At 38.4% G+C, this 26,712-nt stretch overlaps 1 protein-coding gene across 3 annotated transcripts in view; it reads right to left on the bottom strand.

The window, feature by feature from the left end:
- CDKAL1 (CDK5 regulatory subunit associated protein 1 like 1) overlaps positions 1–26,712 on the bottom strand; it is a 392,748-nt gene that overhangs the window by 262,541 nt on the left and 103,495 nt on the right. For all 3 annotated transcript variants that reach the window (XM_062618034.1, XM_062618036.1, XM_062618035.1), the window contains exons 5-6: positions 16,771–16,867; positions 7,055–7,103 (exon numbers count right to left, since the gene is read on the bottom strand). In XM_062618034.1, coding sequence (XP_062474018.1) covers positions 7,055–7,103; positions 16,771–16,867 — 146 coding nt within the window. The remainder of the gene's footprint in view (positions 1–7,054; positions 7,104–16,770; positions 16,868–26,712) is intronic.

Here is a 26,712-nt window from a genome sequence, read left to right as displayed (position 1 = left end):
CATCCAACAACAGTTCTGTTTTGGAAGACTCTAGAACACGAGTGTCATGCGGGTGAAGATGGGCTTTTTAAAACTAGTTTTATGACATTTCCAAACCAAGATATTAAATACAGACAGGCAGTTCACAAACTTCAGAAAAAACACTCTGCAGGTGGCCCAGACTGCTGAAATTCATACATCACTTTCTCTCCACTAAACATATAATACCTCTTTATTCTTGGCATTTCCCCAACATATCATTCAATTGTAACAGTCTCTGTAAGCACTAAAAGAGCAAAGAGCAACAAGTAAAACAGAAAAGGAGATAACTATTAACAAGGAACTACTGTTCATATAAAATTATCTTACATTGATATAAGCATTCAAGAACATTTTTGACACATGCACAGGACCTTCCTCTCTCACAACAAAAGCACTTGGAATGCCCTATTAAAGCACTTGTTGTTTTGTTTTTTCCAGGATTCAATAACTTCACCCTACTTCAAAATCATGTGATGTTATTGTCTTTCTGAAAAAGTGACTAAACATTAAACTCCTGTGAACTCTAAGTGCTGGCTACAATTCCACAGCTCAGAAGGACAACATGAAGAACTGGGTACAGGAAGAGTTCCCCTGACCCTCTGCCTTCACCTCTCTGAAGGAATGCATTTGATGAAGGATGCTGCTCAAAGACTCAGGAGATTTTGGACAGAAACTTTCAAAGAAAAGAAATTCTGAACCAGATGAAACGGGCTGTGTTCTGAGGACAGGAAATGCCCAAGGGTGGATTGTCAGAGCCAGCTGCTGCAGTACAAGTAACTTGCCTAATGTTTAAGGGTGTGCAGGTTGAACAGAATAAATTTAGTCTTAAACATTGAGCTGAAGTTCTCACTGTATGCAAAAGCAAGTTTTTACTTTTATCTCTATTCCTTTGCCACCTATTTGTACTCCTCCTACCGATAACTAAATTGGACTGGTTTGAACAAGGTACTCTTTACATTTACCAGCCCTGAGGATTCTCTAACAGAGCTAAAGCCAGCTGAGCCTAACCAACATGAAAAAGACAGAAGAGCAGGGATTCTTTGAGATGGCCATTCATTGAATGTGTGGAAAAGAGAACATGCAGGTCTGGAAGGAAAGGAATCCTTCCTGTGCATGTCACATGCTCATTTAACAATGAGCAAACACAATTTTCCTACCATGATTTTCAATCTGTCCTCTGCCCCCCCCCCCCCTTCATCACTTGCTTTCTTCTGCAGCACTATCTCCCATTCAGTTTCTGTGAACTATTTCAAATCATAACAATGACAGTCAGAAGAGGGACAGTCAGTCCTAACAGTTTCCTAAACCAAATCAATGATATAACTACACTGAGAAAAATCATCACAAACCCCACCTAAACTCCTGGATTGCCTCACACACCTGATAAGTCACTGCATGCCTAAAAGCAGTTGAACAGCCACAGGAAAAACTGCAACCAGCTTTGGTGTAAGAACAGGAACCAACTGATGGCAATTGGAATCTGTTGCCCCCAGTATATAGATTTTTATAGTAAGTCAAGTAATTATCGATGCTTTACAAAAGCAATTAAAATCTGTCTTTGCAGAAGTAGTTTTTCTGTAATTACTGTATATTCCTCATTGTATTCTAGTGTCCTCCTTAAATTACAGTCTTCAAAGCTAAACTCCCAGAATTGATACTGTCACAGATAATGGTACTCCTATTTTGAACTCATTCCTTCAGTAGTCACACTTTACCTAAGCCGTCAGAAAAGGGCAATCAAAATGCAACCCACTGCTCCCATTTAAGTGTTTTGGCTGAATGACATCCCCTTCCTCTAAAATCTGTAAGGTGGGATACCTTCAAGTCAGGTTCTTCATATGCCAATGCTTGTTGTCAAAGCAGTTCTCAAATAAACATAAGGAAAAACCAACACTACCAGTTTCAGTAATGACACCCTTTCCACACATAAAGCCATTTTCTTAGACCACAACAAAAGCCTATAATAATTTTTGTTTCAACAAACAGCTCCAAAATTTTGAATCCAGTGACACAAGAAAGGGGCAGGAGGTGACTTTTCTACATTTACTATATCAGCAATCAATACACACAAATGGGTGATGCTCAATCTTTTAACCAGACATTTCACTGACTTACTGAAAAGCTGTAGTTCTGTATATTGCCTATTGAAAGCCTGATTACAACCCCCCACAAACTTTTTTTAGTCTGTCAAATACAGACAACTCCTTGCATAAGTTTTGCCCAGTAGTACCTTGACTTTTCAATAATCCCAGTTTAAAAGGCAATTCTACTACCTAGAAATATTGCTAAAGATGTAATACTGTTCATGGGGTGTCTATGACGAGGTGCTGGCAGCGGGGACTGCAGGGCAGCCTCTTGTAAGGAGAAGCTGGGGCTGACCTCTGCTGGACATGGCCACTCCAACAGACTGACCACAGGGCATGGCTGAGTCCCTCAGTCACTGGTGGCGTGAGAAAGCACACATCACTGCCTGGCGGGGAGGAAAAGAGTGCAGGAAACTGCCCTGCAAACACCAAGGTGAAAGAATGAGGAGGGGGGAGGAGGTGCTCCAGGCACCCCTGAAGAAGACCACAGTGAAGCAGGTCATGCCCCTGCAGCCTGTAAGGACCGCACAAGAGTGGGCAGATCCACCAAGGAAGCTGCAGCCCACAGAGAGCCTATGCAGGAGCAGGGTTCCTGGCAGTAGCCCATGGGGGACCCATGCTGGAGCAGCCTGTTCCTGAAGGACTGCACCTCATGGGAGGGACTCACACTGGAGCAATTCTTGGAGGACTGCAGCCCATGGGAAGGGCCAGGCTGGAACAAGGAAACAGGGTGAGGAGGCAGGAGCAGCAGAGAGGAGCTGTTTGTTATAGGATGACCACAACCCACATTCCCCGTCCTGCACCATTCAGGGGGAGGAGGTGGAGGAGTCAGAGATGAAAAAGTGAAACTAAACCTGGGAAGAAGGGGGTAGGGCAAGGTAGTTTTAGTTGTCTCTTTGTTTCTTACCATCCTACTCTATTTTAAATTGGCAATAAATTACATTATTTTTTCCCAAATTAAGCCTGTTTTCCCCGTGACGGTAATTAGTAAGTGATCTCCCTGTCCTTGTTGTGAACCATGAGCTATTCCATCTTATTTTCTCCTCTGTCCTGTTGAGGAGGGGAAGCAAAGGAGCAGCTGAGTGGGGGTCTGGCAGCCAGCCAAGGTCAACCCACCACACAGTGAAATAAATAAAACAGCCCATCCAAAACTATGCCCCCTTTCTACGTCCTTCCAAAGGATGCAGAAACAGGGACTCAATGAGGCCACTACCCTCCCTCTGACCCTCCTCAACCTGCACTTCAGCACAGTCGGTTTCCTGACTCAGTGGCAAATGATACTCTTCCTCAAAAAGAAACTCCTGCCTCTTCCAATTTTTATTCTTCATTTGGCTTGTCACCAGCTTCTTAAGCCAAAGCTACTCTTCCCACAATCACAGAAATGGAAAAAGAGTAATTTAACTACTGTTATCAGCAAATTATAGTGAAATCAAACAGCAGATACAAGTACCATTTCACATGCAGGCATTCCTATACACACCCTCTAAGGTAGGAAATCCAGCATAAATTCTATACTTTAGCCTACATGGCTAAAGGGGGGGTTTTATCTGCTCATTTTCATACAGACTGACACTGCAGTTATCAGCAATCCATAATTACTAACCACATGAGGACAATTTAACAGTTTAGTAAATACTGGTTAATGTTTAAACTTGGAATGGATGGGCAGCTTCACCAGACAGGTCAACGTGACTGAAATCAAGAAAGGTTATGTGAAGTATAAAAGGCTCAACCCTGAAGTAATTTCCTTTGGTTGTTTTTTATAATCAAGTCTAATGACCCATTGTAAAACTATGGTTTGTGAAACATAAGCATTAGAAAAAAAAATGAAAGCATTTGACACAATATGGACTAAATTCAACTCTTGCCCCTCATCTCCCTAAGGCCTAAGCTAAAAGCAGACTCTATAGAAATACTCTTGTTCCATACCTCCCACTCCAGAAAACTTTAATAACATAGGATTTGAGAGCTAGCATGTGTAGAAAGGGGGGAAAGGCCCAACTCCCTAAAAACCTAAACTGAAAACCAAGAAGAGAAGAATTTTCACAGTAAGCAGTTAACATTCCTCTTTCAAATTGTGGAATAAATGGATTATCTTGCCTACTATAAACTGTTTAGATGCAAGCTTGTACACACACACTGGATTTTAAGACAGCTTTTAAAGTGGTTCATAAAATACTGACTTGAGCAATCACCATAAAGACATTCTGTGGCTCCCATCAAAGACTAATCTTCACCTTATTGGGACATGCTCTATAGTGATCAGCTCAAACAGCCTTTAAATTCTGCACAGAAATATTACTTAATGATGGAACATTCATCAGTTATAACTGTGTTGTCTCCTAGCTCACAGACATTACAACTCCTTACCAATACTTACCTAACATACTATGTCATTATAACATGTTACTAGGAAACTAAGCAGATGAGCGGAAATGGGTGCCCTAATGGTGCAAAAATTGCTGTAATCCAGTCTTACAATTTAGGTATTGTGCAGATGAAGCAGGATTTACTGAACTTCTAAATCAGAGTCTTGCATGATGAGATGTGTATCAGGAAGCCCGACACACTCTGGCTACGCAACAGCAACTGTGACTTTGAGAAACTTAATTCTGAGGCTGAGATTGAATTAATTTGTCTAGCTCCTAGAAGGCAGTATAGAAGTTTCAGATCATAAATTACAGTATCATAGTAAAAGTACCTGAAGATGCCTCTAGTTAAAAAACATTCGGGGACACAGTATAAATATTAATCGGACATGACTTGCATACAAATAGTACACAGTTATTAAAGATCGCTCCAGGAAATGACAGTTTATCTGATAATTTACCTCATAATTAGGAAATGCCAAAGATCTGTAATACTTATAATAAAAGTCAGAGTGATGTAAGAATGTGAAGTCATAGGGTCTCAAAAATTCTGTCTCTTCTGGCTGTTAGTGCAATAGTAAATATTAACACCTTTTACATTTTCTGATAAAAAAGAATAAGAAGATAAGTCACACAGTAAGTGTTTAGGAGAATTACCTTAGTGAAGAGTTGGGAACTAGCAATTACAATGTTTTCAGACAGGTGAGGTAAAGAACACCATAAAGATCTACTCTTGAAACCATCTCTTGAAGCAGCAGAATGACACTGCTCTGAAGACAGTTTCCTGACAATGCCTTTAAGACATTGAGAAATAAAGGTAAAATCAACCCCTTTATATTTCATAGAAAGTGTTCTAAATAATTCCAAAGAAGTACAGTAAGCTTTCAACAAATCCAACAGGGGAGCCATTTTCTTGACACAGTGAAAGAGTGCTTCACATTCTTCACCACTAGTGAAAAATGATTCCCAAACAAATAAATTAATGCATTATCTTTAAACAAATTTAAATGAAAGTAACACAAGTAAGTACACCCTCCTTTTTTTATGGCTGGCTTTTGCAAAAGTAACCGTTACCATATGTATGAGACCCCTGGTCAATTTGTCAATTGTTTCTCCAATTTAAACTCTATTTTCACAGAAGGGTTATAATGGAAGGGGTGTCTGGAAGACATCTGTTCCAACTCTCTCACTTGAGCAGAGCCGCTTAGAGCCCAGGACCACATCCAGACAATTTTTGAATACATCCAAGGATGGAGATTATACCACCTACTTGGCACCCTCAGAGTCAAAAAGTGTCTCCTGATGTTCAGCAGGAACCTCCCGTGCTTCAGTTTGCGCCCACTGCCTCCAGTCCTGCTATTCTGCACCACTTGGAAAAGCCTAGCTGCATGCTCTTAATCCCCTCCCTTCACGAAGGTACATTGATGAGATCCCCCTGAACCTTCTCCTCTCCAAGCTGAACACCCCTAGCTCTTCTTAGGCTCTTATGAAGCATCCCCATTTCCAACACATTGTTATAAACACCGTGATGATTCTGGGAAAACAGTTTGGCTTATTTAATAACAAATATGAATACACTGAATCATTTTCTTCTTCATTTGTATGGTACAGTACTCAAAAGAAAAGATAGATGTCATAAGGTGAGGATAAACTGGGAGAAGTTTTGATTGAGAGTACATAAAAGTACAGGTCTCATTTTTGAAAGTATTCAAAGTAACATGAAATCTTAAGGCCTTCAAACCACAGACTCTAGAAGCCTTCCACCACACTACACAATTTCTTGATAGAAACGTTTTTCTTTTAAAATTTCGCTCTGTTTCTACATATTCATGCGGTACTTCCAAAACTCATACTTCAGCATTAAAGTTACAGGCAATGTCTTGTGGACTAGACACTTGTTTATATTGAAAGTACAGCCAATTAAACTAAACCTTGTAATTTAAAGCTTCATGGAACAGTAATTTTTATGGCCTGATAAGTAATGGAGACAAACTTAGGTAACCCAGAAAGACTGAGACAAATATATTTATTTAAAAGCAAATATTTACTAGTCAGGCTGCAGAAACAATACTGTCTTTTCCCCCCTTCACTGCAAAGTACTGAGTGTACACACACACACGCACACAGCCAGAGAGAACAAGGAGCACAGTTACAAAAGAACATTAAACCAGCAGATAATTTATCTGTCCTGCTAAGGAAATCTCAGGGAAGTGAGCCAAAATGTGAAAAGAAGAAAACACAGGAGGACCAAACATAAGAGATACAGCACTGCATTAAGATTGCACAGAAACTTTAAACAATACACTACATTCACCTACACCAATGGAACTTAAATGATTTCTTGAAGTCTCCCCTAGATCATTTACCATGAATCCAACAGGCCACAAAGCTCCTGTCAGAAAAGATCTTTGAAATTAACCACTTACACAAAGCATACACAGCAAAGTATACCACTGTCCAAACATTTAGATACAGAAAAAAGCAAGAATTAGGTTGATAATGAAAGTAACAGCAGCACTTCTGATAGCTAATGTTTACATCTTTCAGACTATCTGCAATTATTTCAAGTGTGATGCTTACCTTTAATAGTTTCCTCCACAACTTCTACTACACGATCTATCTGCTGAACCTAAAAAAAGTCAGAAGGTCAATATCTATGTAGTCAACAACTGGACATACTCTATATAAACTCTTCTTATGTGTGCTCTCCTGAACCAAGGGGAAATAAAGAGTCTGGGGCTATGTTTTTAGCCAGGTTTTTTCTGTTCATCTTGGTTCATCTTCCAAAAGTTAACTGTAAAACTCACCATCTAACTTAAACCAAATTTTGTCCTCAAAAATAGCAACTGTAAGTTCAGCAAAAAATCACCAAATGGATAAAAAAAAATTCACAGCTTAACTGCTGTTCATAGTCCATGAAGGGTAGTGCTCACCCAGGCAGTCAGTACCTGGGTGGCTCAAATAGCCCCCAGTCTTAACACCAAATTAGTAGGTGGTAGAGAATACAAGCAGCTGAGGATATTGTGAGGGCAGACTACAGGGGAGAAAATTAAGTACTGTAGGGGAAAGACACTGGAATATGGGAAGAAATTAAAAATACTGTGGTCAAGTTTAAGGGAACAAGACATAGTCCTGGATTGACAGCAGGCATTCCATTTGGAAATGGAAGGAAAAGCCCCAGTGCTTTTCACAGGACAGAATAATATTTAATGAGTGTGACATAGCATCTCCAGCAAAGACAACAGATTGATGTTTTGTTACATTTGCCAAAAGTCACCCATAATGTAATAAAATGTTCAACTATTTCTTATTTGATATATTATTATTTATTTAAAGTTAATAGCCAATATACTATAGAGATGTCGGTATATGAAGTAGAAAGAATTAGCATTAATACTGCAAAATTAAACACATCAAATTCTTGAACCTGAGATTCTACCTACAACTTTTCTCTAAACCACCTATTGTATGTAATGTCTACTAATATATCGCCATAGATGTTGACATACAATGCAGGAAAAGATACTTTGCCCATTTAATTAGTTTATAATTTTCCCACAACATTCCTTAAACACTGCTTCTTTAAGCTTTACATTATATGAACTAGATTTAGTATGACTTCTACAGTCATTTCCTTAGAATTTCTTTTCCGATTTGTTTCAAAAACAAGCTGAAAAGCACAAGTTGCAGAGGCTTCAAGAGTTGAACCTGGTCTGCAACAAGGAGCTTGGAACTTGGACCCCTTGCATCAAAACCATTAAATCTCTCTGCCCTTAAACCGCCGAGTTTGTCATTTCCTGTAAACGCATGTTTGCAGTCACCTCTATTTCACATTCATTTTCCAATTGGTTTAATAGCAGCTAAAAAAAAAAAACAAAAAAACAAAAAAAAGCTCATCTGTAGCTGGTGTCTGATCTGGAGTTCCCAACAAAAGTCAGTGGGAGTCTGTTCCTTTCCTTGCCTGGGTGTTGGATCAAGTCCATGTAGAACTATTTTTTTTCTTAAACCTTTTGAAATGCAGCCTTTTCAAAACACAGATCTCTGCCTCTTCATATTTCTGAAGACAGCATATTAGTTACGAGTTCTAGAACATAAATTATTTAAAGTATCACTAATATGGGCATTTTATACTCTTATTAAAAGATATATATTTAAATCCTTTGCTGAAATACAAGAATTCATATTATAAACATATGTCAATATTTAGCAATCTACTTTTAAAGAAAGCCCACTTAAGCAGTTCTGTGGAACATGTGCATATTCACATTCTTGTGTGCGTATCCCTTTTGGATAAAAGTTAAAAAACTATGACCTAAGATAGTTACATAGAGACTTTCTACTTATTTTTTTTAAAAACAGATTTAAAGATGCAACTTGAAACCAGAAGTGCACACATTTACAACTACAGACAGAGAACACAGTCTGTGGCAAATACATTGCCTAAAATATTACTGTTACACACCTCAACACTAAATTTTAGTTCATAATAATTTTAAACCTAGAGAAACCTGGCTGGTTCATAACCTGAGCCACCTGATTATTTACTGTACTGTATATAAGAGGAATTTGCATAGCTCCTGCATTTAACCACCTGTTAAATAAAGATGCAGAAAGAACGACCAGCATATTGTATTTTTATTTAATTAGATAGATTATTCTGAATATATCTGTCAAGAATTCAGTTCAAGTAATTAAAATTATAGGTGGATAGATGAGATCTGTGACTAGAAATGGATGTTTACTCTGCCTTACATGTTATGTCCCACATTAAGTATTTTTCTTTTGAGATTATTGGAAATTGTTTGGCTAAAGCCACAAGCGCTCAAGAAGAAAAGATGGAATACTTCCCATCTGCATTTATGAAGATAAAAGTATTTTAGTAAAACTGAGGTGAATCTGGCATAAGATGAGGGAAGGGTTCAGAAGATTATTCTTTGAAAAAAAAAAAAACGGAGGAAAAAAGAAAAAGGGGGAAAATCACAAAGTCACGGTAATTAAATTTTATGGAGTATACAAAGGCTTGCAGGATTCTTTTCCCCACATCTCACTAACTTTATGGATAATTCTGTTCTGGAGTGGTATCAAAGGCATCTGTAAACTTCTTAAACAGAGACCCAATAATGTCTCCATCAGGAAGCCTATGAAGCACAGAGACATAAAAGTTCTTAGTGGCATATGAAGAGAAAATACCATTCCTCAACGTTTCTTTGTAACGAGTCTCTACAAATCAAACCTTCCAGACTGACAGCAGATACATTAGTGCTGGATGTAGTTAGTGCACCATACTTGGCGCCATAGATCTTGTGAGAACTTGTTTGTCGTATAAGCATATACATGGACATTTGTCCATTACAAATGGTTCTCCATTACGACTTGAGTAGAACAAAAGCTAATGGCAGAGTGGAGCAAGCAGCTGAGCAGGACTACACTAATACAGAAATCTGGACTGAGACTATAGGACAAGAGCACTGGCAAAACCCATCAGACGAAGGAGTAGTCAATGCAAGAAACGGACTGGTCAAAAAAGCAAGAAAAAAAATAAGAGTTGTAACAAAGCACGAAGCCTGAGTTGAAACAAAGATGAGGAAAAATCTTTGAGCCTTCCTGGTGAGATCAGAGCTAGGGGTAAGTACAGCTCAGCAATCATATGTATCCAGCTCTTATATACACATAGCAGATACAGGGGGATCCATGCTAGGGCTGAAGCTGCAGGTCACTCCTGAACACACAATTGCAAGCCAGCCACATTTCAAACCATGGACATGCCAGCACTGCACCGAGACAGAAGCCTTGAGCTCTCCAACTAAGCACCAGTAATTAGAGAAGGAATACAGAAACACTCACATGGCTCATTTGTCATCAGATAAAGTCCCTCAGTTCCCTTTGTGCTGTCACAATTCCATTCAACAGATGACTGTGAGATGTAAACAGCCCTAAGACATGCTTGTAATGTGCTATGTCTGCAGTCTCACACCAGGTGGTCTGCGAGTGCAGACAGACATGAATGCTGAAGATGGTCCCACAAATTCTTCCAAGCTCTCAGGCATGATCCAAGTTGTCTCAGAACCAGTATTAACATCCTGGAACTGTTTAGCAGATCAACTCTAGGAAAAACAGCCTCTAAGAGAGCTCCTATAAACTAAATGCTCTTAACGGGCAGTTAAGTGTGAGGTTGCACATTCACCCCCAGTTTTTGTACTCTATAGAAGTTGGCAAGCCTCAGATCAAAGAAAGCTATGTAGAAAACTGCAGCCATGAACCTACCATGAAAGTAAGAGAAACTTTTTGATATTCTCTTCAGATCACAAGATTACAGAGTAATTCCTGCATCTGACAAGCCATTTCCGTAAGTGGTCACAAGGGATCCTTCAGCTGACAACTGTTGTTTCTCCTGAGGATCTGGGATTAACCTGGTAGAATCATCAGCAAATAAAAATGAATCAGAGATAAAAGTATGAGATCTCTGATGCTTGCACCAGTGGCTGTACAAGAAGGTTGTGGTTTCACCCTCTGATGAGTGTCAGCTCCCAGAAACTGACAGTTACCACCACTGGTTAAAAGTGGCAGCCAGGTTTCTAGCCACAATCAGCCTTCTCTGGGACCCTCCCCAGGGTGAATGCAGTTGCTCCCCACAGCCTGCTTTCCTTTCAGCATCAAAGGAAATGTCTTTTCCACTACAGAAGGTCTGAAGGTTAAAGGTTCTCTGATATCGACATGATAGTGACAACTCTCTCCAGATATTCTTCCCAGAGCCTTCCCCAAAGGCCCTTTCCTTTCCCTTCCCTGAGTTTCCCAGAGGTAGCACAAGCAATCTGTAAGCACATCAAGTATCAGAAAATGACTATCAAAAAGATCTTGAAGACAGTAAAGGCAGGATAAACACAAGAAATACCGAAGACTAGGAATGTTTATTGAAAAAACTCTGCAAACCAAAATAAAACCCAACAACTCAGCCAATGGTTCAGAGAAACTGAGGAAACGGTACCCACAATATAGGAATATAGGAAAGGGCAGCGGTTTGCTTGCACAGCATGAGGTTACTGCCGGAGGAAACTATCAGCACTCAGCTGCTTATGAACACCCTGGGAGTAAACATAGATAAAACTACTTGAAATAGAGAAATTTCTTTTTTTTTCTCATCTAGGAAAACCCTAGGTAATTCCAACCTGCTATTCCTAATCCTGAAGTTTTTAACTCCCATTCACCAACTCTCACCTTCATCTCACCTTGTTTAGGCAGCTCTGTCAGATGCTGGATATTAAAAGCCTACTCAGCCTATCCCCTCTCTAAAGCCAGTAAAAGAGAAATACACAGCTTCAAAAGTCACTTCAGATCTTCTAAAAATCTAAATTATTTTAGAGATAATTATCTCCACTGACCATAAAGGGAGCTGAGCAAAACACACTCTCAAATTACAGCACTTAGACAGCATAAATCTAGGGCTGAACACATAACTTCAAAAGGCATGTGATTAGCCACTCTGGCTTCAGAGGGATAACATCTGTGTTTAAAACCTTTACTGACAACACTGACCATAGTAATGGGCAATATTCTTACTTAGAAAGGTATTCTGAGAGCAGGCTCTACACAGACTTTAAAGGGAAGAAGACTACCTCACAGAAACATGTAAACAACTGATTTTCATTGCTAAACACTGACGCAGCTGAAGTGTAATTCTTATCTAAATTAATCTAAATTAATTCCTACACCTTTTGATTCATAGGACAGTATGTAACTGCTGTGGAAATTGATAGATTCTCTTTGCATGTCCAATTCTCAGTTTAAAAACAGGTGCTTAACTGGAATAATTCTTTCCTGGCGTTCCAGGTTCAAGCATCATATCTGAGTATCAGCATTGGCAATTCGCAAGCCAAAGCCGACCAGCTGAGAGGTACTGACTGAGCATGAATTTTGCATGAAATCATTCTTGGCCATAAATTACAGAACAGTGCGCACCTGTTCCCAGGCTTTCAACAGGCTTTCCAAGAATTCTGCTAATTCAAATCATTCAAAATAAAATTCCATCAAATTAGTCTTTCATGAAGTACACAGTGGATATTTGCATTTATGCAAGGCTCTAGTTTAAGGGCAGCAGAGAGGCTTTCAATCTTTAACACAGTGTGACCACACAAACACTGCAAGGTAGGGAAGTGTCATTATCTCTGTTTTGCAAACATCACTGAAGCTTGTATGAACTGAACATCAGTAATATCATACAACACATCATCCTCATTTAGGACACCAAAGCAGTAACAATGTACAAGCATTTGGCATCTCAATACAGTCACGCTGCTTTTTCTTTTACAATGGCACTGTTAAAGCCTGCTCAGTGGAGGGATTTACAAATGGAGACCTAAAAAGCACATTGGTGTAAACCAATTACAGATGTACAGCTTGAGACATCAAGTGCTTACTTTTTGTAATGTACTTAGCATTTTTTATAGTGAATCATCTACTTCATAGCAGTGCTCCTACTGTTAAACATGCTGCTACCAGGAGTTTTCAGCACTTCCACTAATCACTCTCCACAGTTGCTACTGGGTATTAAAAAAACTACCTAAAGCTCACCTTACAGAATAGAACAGCCACAGGAAAAGTGTATTTGGAGAATTTAGAAAAGGTTATTCAAGGGAATGCAGAGAGCCCTTGCAGGGAAGTTTTCACAGCTACATGCTTCTCCTGGAAGTAGTGCCTTCAGGTTCAACCAGGCCAAAGAGCATGCAATAATTTTACCATGCACAGGACCTGTACCTTCTGACTTTGGTGTAGCAGCAGAGGGAGGGTTATAGCCTTGGCAATACTTGATATATTTTGTGCAGAAAAAAAAAAAATAGGCTGAAATTCTTCCTTTGGAAAATGGCTGTATGGCAGAAGATGACAAGTCTTTTGACATTAGATATTAGATACACTAGGAAAGATGGGGAAGGAAGGAGAACTGGGGTTCTCATTCAGGAAGAGATTTATTTCTGTAGCTATTGCATGCCTTTAACAGGATACATATGTGCACTAAGCCCCATGTTTTCAGTATGTTCAATAATTTTGATGATTTCAAAGTACAGATACACAGGACTTGTGAAGACTCTTAAACCCTATGATCCCTCAGAAAACTGGTCAGGGGTTCCAACACATAGCATCAAACACCTTCAAACTCCAGACAAGTGCCAAAGAAACAAAAGGTTTTATTCCATACCAGTGGTTCAACATACCCCTGGGAACAAGGGGGGTTGTAGGCATTTCAGGAAGTGAGAAAACCCTAGAACTACCTACATTCATGAGTCCCAGAACATAAAATGTCTGATAATTCTTTAATTCCCCCTTGTCCCTCCCTTCCCTATAATCCCCTCAAAACAATCAGTATAAACAAAGTCACATATCCTTCTTTTTAGCAACTTACAAGTGAGGAACAACTCCTAACTGCAAGAGTTGATTTCTCTTTGCAATGCCATACATGCACTTGAGTTTGAAGTGGGTACAATACTCCAAACACGAAGGTGTAAGCTTTGGAAACCAACAGAGTGTAAATGGCTGTGAACCTCTGTAATGCATCATTAAGTGTTTTGTGCGCTTTCCACGCTTGGCAGGTTTATTACTACCTAGACCTTCCCCTGTCCAGAAAACAGCCCCTTTACCTTGCCATGTTATGTTATGGTTTGCCTTATATACAGCCTCTGGCAAACCCTAACTCAAATTATTTCTAAAAAGTGGTAATGCCTTTAAAGAAACATAAAAACACAGTAATGTGTACCACAAATGATAACAAGCATATGAAGCTGCCCTTCCTTCCCTTCTGCCCAAGTCAAGGAATAAATAAAGAACAGCTGAAGTTCAGTCCAGTATTTCTCAAGTGCAGACCAAAACAATCCCAAGTTACCAGGATTTCTCTGGTAGTTACATCTCAACTCGCTCCTCCATCATAATATGAGCAGAGAAGCCCTCTGACACACTCTGCCTTCAGAAAGGTGCCCCAAGGGAGTTATAATTGCTGGTAAATAACCACATTCCTAAACAACACTGTTCTTCAGAAAAATAAAAAAAAAGAGAAGAAAAAGCAGAGCTTACATAAGCAACAATAAATCAACTATCTCTTTCAGCCAAGTTGAAGATGAGACCAACCTGGTGGTAAAGCAAGATTTCCAAAACTGTACACTTAGTGCTTAAAATTTTAAAGCAGAGTCAGTATCATACTGCCAACAGAATGTTTTCTATTTCTCAATTCTGTCAAAACTTCCTTTCAAAAGGTTTTTGCAATAGTAAGATAACAACTCTTATCCTTTACATGCAGTCACACCCCCTCACACACAGTCTTTGTAAAATGAAAGAAAATCTTAAATATACAAACTGAAAACATGGACAATATCTGCTCTTAGCTTTGCTTCTGTTAATAGTTATGCCTAAAGTTTAGGGCCTTTCCGAGCTAAAGCATCTATTACTTAAAGCGCAGTAAATTTTACCACAGCAATGACAGTTAGAAGACAGTGTCCTACATGGCAAAGATCATGTTCCAGTATTTTCAGCTCCAATCCAAAAGGACTTGGGAACACTGCAGTTAACAGTGTACTTTAGCTCCTAACAGAAATATTTCTTTCTGTAATGAATACAAAACTACAAATATTTTTCACTATACACTAGTTCTAGATACCAAAATTAAGAGGCTAATTTTCATAAATTGTGTTACCTAGAAGTGAAAATTGAAAATAAATAAACAATGATTTTTAAAAATAAGATCAAACTTCAGCTTCCCTAAGTTTCCTGCGTTAAAATCATCAAAACTGAAACACCAAACTACACTCTTCAAAGGATAGTGACTTACCTCTTTTTTCTCCCTCGGTTTTCACATGTCTAGATATCTTTACTATAATGACCAATTACAAATCACACGACTACGTTGCTTCTGAGCCAAAGCAAAATCCATTCACCATTTATTTTTTGTTTTTTCTATCCTGCTGCACAAAGTGTAATTAGCCAGAGTCTTAGAGATGACAGATCAGCACAGTTCTCTTGCATATATTTGTGTAAAGAAAGACTGTAGAGTGGCATGGAAAGTTTGTTTCTTCCTTTAAACTGTAACTATATAGTGTGACATTTTACAGTCCCTGAATACCATTTCTGGGCACTGAGTTAGTTTATAGATGTTAACATCACTGAGAATGGCAACTGGGAAAAAAAAAGGCGGGGGGGAATATAACATTTTGAGTGACAGCAGCCATTAAAAGATTCAGATAGCACAAAGCCCATCTTTGTAAAGAATTCTAATAAATCAGTTAATGGAGCCATCTTCTTCCGAATTCCAAACAATTATCTTACTTCTAAATTAGTTTGAACCACCTGGTATGATCTTCTAATCAAAGTGAAAGCTTCAGTTCATTTGTGTTGTTCCTATAGTTTCAACCTGAATTCATGACACTTAGGTGGAAACGCACTGACCTCTTCACATTTTTAATGCAGAAATGATGCTGTACAGTCACCTGCTCTGACTCAGCATAGTAGAGGACAGCATCATTGTCATTCTCACACACTAAACCTAACGACACTGCTTCAACTCAAACATGCCTTTTATAAATTAATCCAGTTTTAACTAATGGCTTGAAAAATGAAGAATCTTTGTTAGCTTGTGCTTTGACTCCTGGGTATTCATGACTGATTTACAAAGGTGATTCAATTATACAGCAGTACTTCATCCCAGAGGATACTGAAGGCACTTCACTAACTAAATGAAGTCAAAAGCTTTCTAGTTATCATTTTCAAAGAAAACATTGATAACTGCTTAACAATTCAGTCACTGGTGGATTTAACACTTCAGACTGCCCCAAATTTCAACAAAATAATCACTGCTATTTGCCATTCTGCTTAATAGTGTAAAGAAAAAAAAACAAAAAACAAAAAAAACACTCACCAAACCCCCAGATGTGTCTGTATAATTTATATGCTCCGGTCTTTTACACTCTTCCACTAATTTTAGCAGTTTATTTGCTTTAAGACAAAGAAATACACCATGATATTTTAAAGAATATATGGCAATAGGTATCTTCATCATGCTGGATGAAGCCTGGATATTTTTCAGTTAGACCAAGAGTACCCCTCTCCTTCTCCCCTCATGCCACAACCAAACCAAATCAGCCTGGATGAAAGAAGACTTAAGTGCTGCATAATGCAAGACGACTTACTGAGGGAGGGAGGTGGGTACCAAGCTTCTCTGCTGCTTTTTCCCAGAGAAAGACAAGAAAGTCTATGTATTGACACTGGCATATTGAAAACATTTATGAAAACCTTTGTTTCTAGTTGATAAAGATACATACCCCTATAATACTCAAGCCTTTTAGATAGTCCTGACGAGGTTGGGCTTGTGGCACACAGCCTGCTAGAACCACTTTCTTCTTCTCTTGTTGGGCTTTCCTAAAGAAGGATAGAGAGTATGTTAATATTTTTAACATTGATCATTTTCAGGTTCAAAGTTGAAGTTATTCTGCATGAGAGACAGGAAAGCAACTACAATTCCCAACTCAGAAGTAACTTGTCTGAACCTCAGACATAGAACAAACTAACACACCAAAAGAATCCCATATATGAAGCTATCAGGCCACAGCACACATGGCTCAGGTCGGAAAGTATCTACAGAGACCATTACCACTGTTTTATCTTAGACAAAAGTACAACCTTGAAACCTCTATTTGTCACACTGATAGCAGAGAATCTGGTCAAGAAAGATGGAACAGAGATATTAAGCACAATTCAAGAAAACTTACACAGAATGGAAGGGAAAGCCTACACGGATAAGAAACTGCCTCACAACACAAGCATTTACGTAGCACTAGTAAGAAAGGACCAGTCACATCAAGTCTTCTGATGTTTACTTGAAAATGTTTATTTACTTCTAAATGTGCATTTACTGAAAAAAAAAGGTTAAGTAACTGTTTACTTAAAATCATATTGAGCATTTTCAAGCTTTTAACTGCTTGCTTTTGGCAGAGAAACATTTGTCTGGATATTAACTTTAAAAATTCCTTAGCTTTGATGCTACCTTAGCACCAAGTAGGAAACCAAAACACGAAGATTAAATGGCTTAACACTGTTCATTTTGTTAGTAATGTTTTGACTCACTTTGAATTCAACACTGAACATCAAGCCATCACTGAATCTTGAAACTACAGGAAGCCCTGAACAAAACTACCAGCTGCATACAAAACAGTGAGATGCAAAACCTGCTTGTGTTCACTAAACTTTGAAGACCATCCATTAACACATTAACCCAACATGACTACCGCATTATAATGTGCAAACCAGCGAAGAAAAGCAGCACTGAATAATTTTAGCAGAGTTGCTAGGTGTGACATATTATGAGTTGCTCTACAAACTATCTTTCACAGTAGCATGCTGTGTCACAACCTCCTGGCAGACTTCTGTCAAACTAGAAACCTTGCAAATTCACATTTTCTCCAGCAATGTATGGATTCATGAAGTGTTTACTATTATGTTGGAACAGGCTAAGACATGTCATAACATTTTTCAGAAAAAATATCTTATCCAAAATACACAATTGCTTAGACAATTTCATACTCGCTGAAGCTTGCTCAAGCTGTCTCCAAGATGAATGCACTCAAGAAAGACACATTCAACAAGTACAAGGATGCAACACTGCGTATCTGGAGATCTCCAGCAAATGCAAATTTAATGAAAAGAGAAAAAACAAAAGCAAAAAAAACCCAACCAAACCAAAGCAAAACCCACACAAAAAGAAAACAAAACCGCACAAAACAGACTGGTACCACACACGGTTCCACTACGCATAATTTTTACTTCATACTCATAATATAGATTTATTTACAAACTACAGCTCAAATGAAATCTCACACGATTACACAAATTGTAGTATTAAAGGAGATTACACATCATCCTACCAAATACCTGTGTTAGCACAAAAATGAGATATTTCAAATGAAAAAAATAAATATCCTATACACAGACAAGTGTGAAATAACAGGAAAGTTTATTGTGCCCATTACCTCATATGTAACATCGCAGCAGTTAATCCCTATAAAATACTTGATTTTATTTTAGTGGGACTTTCAGGAAATCTTCAGACATTCATCACAGACAGCTGTATTGGTCCTCTACTTGCATGCTAAGGTGTATAATACAAATGCAGACCCTTTCATTTCTTCCTTGATAATATTTCTGTGGATAAAGAACTATGATGAAATGCTAATTTATTATATTTTTTAGACAGGGAACCTAGCAACAAGTGTCTGAAATCTGCAATTCTTTTTTTCTTTTTTAAGGGTTTTGCAAAAACTTCAGAGGTCACCTACTTCTACATATCCAAGTGAAAAAACAACCACTTCTTGCATTACCTAAAAATGTCACATCGCACCATGTGACACTCCACTAGCTCAAAGGACAAAAATCACTACTTAAATAGTCTTAGAGACTCAACCTAATGCCTTGAGGCAAGACAATAAGACCTGTCTCCAGCAAACAATGCACACATCCCTAGGAAACTCTGCATCTGGTATAATCTGCTGCTAGCAACAGCCATCTCCATCTACTTGAAAACCTGCGAGCACTACAGAAGAAAAAGCTTTTATTCAAGTCTTTTTATCAGAGGTAAAAAAAACAAACAATGTTTCCCTTGACACATTAAATGGCATTTTAATGTTATTTCACAGCTTTAACATTTTGCCATATCTTCTGGGACTATAACTGGAGCAAGGGGGAAAAAAGTTAAGCTGAATGTTCTCCATAATAAGCATTGCCTTCTTTTAACTTTCCTAAAGTTGTGCAGGTCTCCACAGAACAAAGGATTTTGTACACTGAGATTTTTTTGCTTTAAAATGCAATTAAGTGGAAATGTCAGAACTAAATTTTCAATCAGTCAATTTTCATTACATCCATAATACACTGTACAATCCATGAAACCCACCATAAATGAAAAACTATTGTAAGGAAATTATGGAAATTTTTGCTTCATTATTAAGCCACCACGTCTCTAAATATGCATTCCAGTACTATACTGTCACCTCCTTTTAGTATTGTTTAATGAGCCCTCCCCTCATATTAACAAAAGCCTACAAAAATTATCCTTCAAAAATCTAGTTAGCACAGCAACTGTATTAGAAAAGCCTTTATCCTTCAAAAACATGAATAGTGATGAGAATAATACCTCATGGAATCTAGTAGGTGGCATGAACAAATACATCTTCCCTTTTAGATACCCTTTATATTTTCAATTACATGAACCTTACCTTGAACTTTCAATCTAATTGACTCGGGACACATTTTCTAGAAATACACTCTTCTAAGAAGTGCTTGCACGATACACATCTGAACAGACATTTAATTAGAGCAATTCTTTTTAAAAGAAATGAATTATTTGAGCCACTTCCTAAGTAACGGGTGGGGAACAAAAAAAAAAAATAAATGAGAAAGAAACAGGGGCATAAAAACAAGGCTGCATACAGCAGAGGACTCATACACGGTCTGTCCTGAGATCTTAGATTATACTCCACTGCAATTCCATTGCAGAGACATTGCCATTGAAACCATAAGTCTATTATCGACGAAATACGTTCAATGTATTCTGCTTTTTAGAAAGCAAATGTGAGGATGCAACTAGGATGGGGAGAAACTTGTGCCTTGCTTACATGAACCTGTGTTGCTAGGAACCAAACTGCAATATTCTGCTCTCAATTTTATGTCATATGTTGTTGCATGATTTCTTTACTTTTGATTTTTGAGCTCACAGAAAATTTAGTTGGCAACATGAGAAAGATAAAGAAATATAACCCAGGCCTCCAGAAAAGTCCCCTGCAAATGTTCGCTACATCAGCACTGTGTGTATGGCAACAGTGCTGGATATCACAGCAGGCAGTGCAGGAAGCTGAGGTACCACCTGCATCACTTTTTCATGACTTACAGTTATTTAAGGTGGAATCACACAGAAAAAGAGTTACGGAGTTCTCCCTGAGGTTCAAAACCAGGGAAAACAATAAAAATAAAGAAAAAAGTGAAAGCAGAAAAGATGGGTCATGTTCAACAGGAAACAATCTGTGACATCAGAAGTAATTAGTAACTCACTCTTTGCTAGATAGAAGCAAGAGAAGCCAGATCATCACTGCTCACCTGCTTGCCTTCCTCTCCATAAGTGGAGCTGCTTTCAGAGAGCAAACATCACTGCTCATCAAGGTATCCCAGCAGCACAGGAAGGCACAGCAGACATCTGAAACCAAAAGCTGTCTGTTCTGTAAGGAGCAGAACCGGCAAACTACAGGCTGGTCATCATGAAAGATACAATTCGCAAAGGGTTGTTCCTACTAGGCCGGTCACAATTGACCATACTCTCAAGTAAGTTTTTGCATCAGTGAGCTACATCCACCAAACACAGTACACCCCTGCTCATTACTGTACCAGCACAATCCCTGTGACATTCACCTTGAGATGTATACAGTTAAATCTAATTGTGTAATGCACCAGTGTAGTCTACTCATGCCATTCTCACAGCTTCCTATTACACAAAATCCACAAGACCCCTTCTCAGGTATTTTAGAAAGGTGTGAAGCCATAAATCAACAGGAGGTTTGTGTCTAGAAACATCTGAAGAAATGTTAATATACATGAAGAAGTTCTGCTAAAGCAGCTCTAGCTGAATACAGTATGAGCTGGGTATATGATGAGATCAGGCAGCCATATAAAACATAAAATTGGAGGGATACTACTTCTCAGGCTGTAGAAATAATGATATGTCATCTCTGGGGAAAAAGAACTGCTATTTCACTACAGATTCAAATGTGTGAAAGATTTTCCAACTATCTCATCTGCTGAATTAATCAGTAGGAAGCCACAAGTTTTAAAGAGAGCCCAATACCCCTGGAATGAAAAGATAGTGCCTGTATAGCATCTGGAATACATTCTTGAAAATCCATAAAATCACACAGCTATTTTCTGTTTGAAAAATTACAAATGGCAATTTAACTGCGGCTTTACAGGCTTTGAGCCAATCTAATGTCTCATTACTACCCAAAGGCTTGCTTCCAATTGTCCCTGTCTCTTATTACCACTCCTACCTTGCTCCGGTTACCCCTCCTCACTTATGGCCATCTGGTATCACTCCTTTGCTTGAAGCTCTGCAGCTCACTGGAGCATTCCAGGGCCCCAGTGAACTCACTGACACAGAAGAAACCTATGGAGCTGGGTTTGGGGGTATTTTATCATTTTATTCCATTAAGTTAGCTCATGGGAAAAGGGCTACAGAGGGCTGAAACAGAGGTCAAGGGAAAGCTGTTGGGAAAGAAATGGAAAAACAGAAGAACATGGGAACTCCTTGTTTCATCAATGGTCAGTTTGACAAGTCTTATGAAACATTGGAGGTCACAATATGCTGACCAGCAAGACTGAATAAAAAGCAAAAAAAAAGATGTAAGAAACTCACGCACATGCTTTTGAGGTTAGGGACAGCCCCACAGTCAAAGGCATGTGGAAAACCTGAGAAAAGCTTGTCAACATCATTAATTAGAGCAGAACTACTTCAATCTACTTAGGCCTGTCAGCTTCCTTGTACACTTCCACAGCCCTCAAAGAATTACCGTATTTTCCTTGTGAGATGTAAAGATGCAAGGTTAATTTGAGGATGCTTATGCTAATTACTGGAGTTTACTGAATTGTTTGAGGACCAGCCTAACAAAGCAGCCCCCTAGTTACTATGCTGCATCCTCTAAACTTGTCACCTTTGGTAAAATCCATTAAGAAACAGGTATATACTCAAAGTGAAAAATAAGGTGCCCATTCTCCTCCTGAGAAAAGCAAGCGTGTCTTATCTGAAAATACTTCAAAAAGACATAAATGCTTGTTCCATCAGACTCCAAACTGAGGTTGTAAAGACGTTCTCAAAGCAAAAATAAACAAACAAAAGCATAGAAGTATCCTCCTCCAGCAGAGCTTTTCACAAGAGGTGAAATGTCAGATCTCAGAATAACCCCAGGACTCAGCTGTTACATATCAAATTATTCCCAAATTTCTGAAAGGACATACCTGAGGAAGAAACAGTGTATTCTACCTACATTTGGATATTCACAATACCTGTGTGAACAGACGTTGCGCTACTTGTATCTTATCCACTCAGAAAAAGATGCATCTGAATGCACTACTCAAACTTCTGCTCTTCACAAATGCAACAGATCCATCGAGGCTCTTGCAGTAAACAGTTGCGTTCATCACTCCAAAATGATGGGTTAGAGCGGCTTCCAAGCTATGGGGAATTTTCCCAATGCAGTTTATGGCATTAGCTGTAATATCTTGAATTGAATTTTGTCCTTTCTCTTTAGCTTCTACCACTGCTTTCCTCTTTCAAGTGCAAGCATTTTTGCATTCTTTCTCCTACTTCAAAAAAGACTTCATTCTCTCCAACCTTGAAAATTTAATCAAATCTGAATTTATGTTTGCATATATAGATGGACTGTTTAATCAGATATACTTGGTTTCAAAACCAGTGAAAGGAAATCTGTAAATTCACTTGGAAACAGACATTAAACTTACGGTAGAGTGAAGAAATGGAAATGAAATTCATGACAGTGAACTTTTAAATAACCCATTTGACTCTTGCCCTATTCTTCTGTTCTTTCTACGTGTATTCCTGTAGGAACTTTAAAATTTTATTGTATTATTTGTGGTGTATCTCTCCTGTATGTTTTGTTAATTGACCATTCATTCTACTTCACCTTTCCAGTCTTCCCACTCTTAGTTCAATTCATCTTTTTAAAGATAAAGTATGTGCAGTTTAGGGCACAGTATTATTTCAATTAATTTGTGAAATACTACACTGACTCTTAGGTTCCAAGTCCAGGCAGGCTTCAAGTTACACACATGCACGGCCAATGTTTGCAATATAAAGCCTTGTGGATACAATGGCTAAAAAATGAAATTAGTGTTGAATGAAAATTAAACAAACTGAGTTTTTTCTCCTCGGAGGTGCAGTGTGTTTCTCAGTAACAGACTACCTGCAAAATAAAAACAGGATCACCAGAAGAGGTTGCTGTTCTAGGAGCTATTATGAGCACTTTCAATTTTTTTTAAGTGTTTCACACCAGGAAAATTTTTCCATCAGGTAAAGAAGGTGAAAAATCGAAAAAAGAAAGGCTGCAGAATTGACATGGTCTAAACATGCAGAGCAGCAGTACCTCGTACTCACAATGCTGTTCTAACTGACTCATCAGAACAAAACCCCTGGAGATCTCTATGCTGTACCTGACATGGGACATTCGGATAAAAAGTCAAGGATAACACCAAGGAGCAGCTGAGGACGAAAAGTCACAGATACGAAGGGCAGCCAAAATTCTGATCATCTAGGCTTTTTGTTATTCAAAATCAGGTAGCTATGACTATTACATTAAAGGGGGGAAAAATTATCTTCAAGAGACACTAAATGCAGTTTTCATTATGTGTGCACAGAGACTGCCAAAAACTATCCGACAAAGAAAAAGGGAACAAAAATCAGTGAGGCTATTTTTCAAACAGAAAGCTGCATTCACTGTTTCCGTCATGGAAATGCTATGTGAGCAGCCACACTGTGCCTAGTTTTTGTCAAGAATTCCGCAATAGATAAGGACTATAGAATGACTGAATGAAACAGAAACGAGTGACACAGAACAGAGCAGAAAGAAAAAAGGAGGTTTAGCTTCTCAATACTGGAACCTTCATTCTGTCCAAATTGCACTGTATCACACATTTTTATTAACCTTTTATTTGTTTAAGTTTATTAAACTCTTTCAGTAAAGCCTAGTGAGTTCTTCCTAATCTAAAGCCATGAGAATCATTTTATTTAATTCCTGTTCATGATCATAGTACCTGAATATCAACAGAAGTAACAAACTACATATTATACTGTCTCTTATGCTGCTTAACCTTGGCTTTTTTGAATTAGGGAAATGTAGGTTGAAAGGACTTCTAGAGGTCACCTAGCCTAACCTCCTGCTCAGAAGCAGACTACTGACATCATTGACTAACCAAGGCTGGAAAACTTGCTGTCACTTGTTACTTCTTCTGGTCCAATCAAGAACAACTTCGTTCCATGATCTTTGCAACTGCCCTTCAAGTAATTACAGGCCTCTGTCAGATTACCCACTAGTCTCCTATGTGCCACTCATGACAACCTGACCATTTTAGCAGCCCTCCAAAGGACCGGCTTGTCTCATTGCATCCCTCAACCGACCCACTAACCCCAAAACACAGTAACCGAGGTGAAGCCCCACCAAGTAAATAGGAATAAATGTCTTCCCTCAATCTCTTGTTCCTGTATGTTTTATTCACAACTGAGTGACTCATGACAGTTGCTTCATGTTTCTTGGCCCTCACGATGTATCTCACATTCTTTGCAAATGGATATTTAGCCAACAGCCCTATTCAATAGATTACAAAACTGTGCTAACTAACTCTTCATTAATAGCTTCAATTTGTCATTGTTTTATACCACACCTAAACGAATGGTAAAAATGCAAACAGCTCTCCATGGACTACATTCTGGCATACATGTTTGTTGGACAGAAAAATCTGGTTTCTGTCTTGTAGAAGCACTAAGATGCTCTACCACTCACAAAATCATCACAGATCCTGAAAGCAACAGGCTCCTACACTGCTTTCACCTGATGCTTTACAACGGCCTTGCACCACATGCCACAATACAAACTGAAGAGATTATCATTTTATTTTCTTCAGAGACTGAAGCTTTGAGTCTGTAGTTAAATGTACAGATTCAAAAGTGTATGACAATTATTCAAGAAGCTAATCCTACTTTTGACGAAATATTACTTTGTCTTTTTCTACTCAGGAATTTTTAAACACATTATCAAATCCAAAAAAATAAAAAATAAATTCCCAGGTGACTTGAATGACAACTGCACTTTGCTTTTGCCTGTACAATCCCTGTACACAGCTGTCACTGATGCTTAAACACGGGAAGGGAGACGATGCTATTAGAAAGCAGGAAGCACAAAAGTGCATCAAGCACAGCAAGATGGCTTTAGTGCACTCCTACTGCGAGGTGGGACTCAGAGTACCTGCATCTGCTCGCCACTAACAATTTATGCAGCACTCTTGCTTCCACTGTGGTTTAGGCTTTTTGATGTGTATGGCTGGAAAAAAAATTGCACAGGGAGTGCCTATAAAATGAAGATACAAGCCGTAGAAGCAGCTCTGAGAAACTAATACCAGTTTTGTCATCTAAATTAGCTCGAAATGTATTATTTAAAGAACTAAAAATTCTAACTTCTATCAGAGTTGAAGGGGTAATGTATCTAAGCATATCAGCTTGCCTAAGAATGTTCCTAAAATAACCAAGATATCACTCAAATAGATTTCACAATAGATAATATTTTACAAGTTTAATACACTGACAGGCATTTCATGGGGATATTAATAAATGCATGGGCTCATGAAAATTTTAGGTCACATGCATATCTGTAAGGTCAAAACAACTTAAAGGATTCAAACAACAAACATAGCTCCTATGTCTTAACACAACATTTCTAACAAACAACAATCCAGCCTGGCTTGAATATAAATATATGCACTTAGATATAAACGTATGTGCACACACAACAATTAATTTACTCTAAAAGCTCTATTTCCTTTTTATTTTCTTCTAAATTTCCCATAAACTTCAATTCTCACAGATTAATACCACCATTCTAGAGCACCTCTTTAGCTTTACATACACATAGAAGGAATATTGAAGAATAAGCGGAGGAATGTCAGGAGAAAGGCCTCATTGCAGTATGCTATTGATCAGTGGCTTTCTAAAGGTAATAATCTATCATGAGAGTAATGGGTAATTTTTAAAGGTTGCGTAGGACTTGCAAAATAAAATGAGCTAGGTGCTTTAAAGATAAAGTTTCTGTAATGATCTTTAACGTTTTTATCTCAGTCCAGTTTCTGATGAGATCACCCACAGGTCTGTACAGGAAGTGGAAGCAGACTCCAGCTGCCTGCTCCCAGGACTCCCAAACGTTTTTTGCATGAGAGACTCATGCTCTTATTGATGCTCTAATGAAAAAGGCTTTCAGTATTAAAGCTGCCTCCCTGGACTTCAGACGCATAGTAAATTGATGCAAAAGTTGTAACACTCAAGTTTCTCTGCAATGTATAAACAGTTGGTTATAATAATAACATCGACCTCTACACATCTCTAAGTAATATTAATTGCACAAGTAGCATTCCCTATACAACCACTTCATATTTTTAATTCCCTTCTATTT

The sequence above is a fragment of the Pezoporus occidentalis genome, unplaced genomic scaffold, assembly GCF_034315485.1.
Source record: "Pezoporus occidentalis ecotype Australia unplaced genomic scaffold, CSIRO_AGI_Poc_V1 ctg2, whole genome shotgun sequence".
Lineage (NCBI taxonomy): Eukaryota > Metazoa > Chordata > Aves > Psittaciformes > Psittacidae > Pezoporus > Pezoporus occidentalis.
This window is presented reverse-complemented; position numbering and strand designations above follow the sequence as displayed.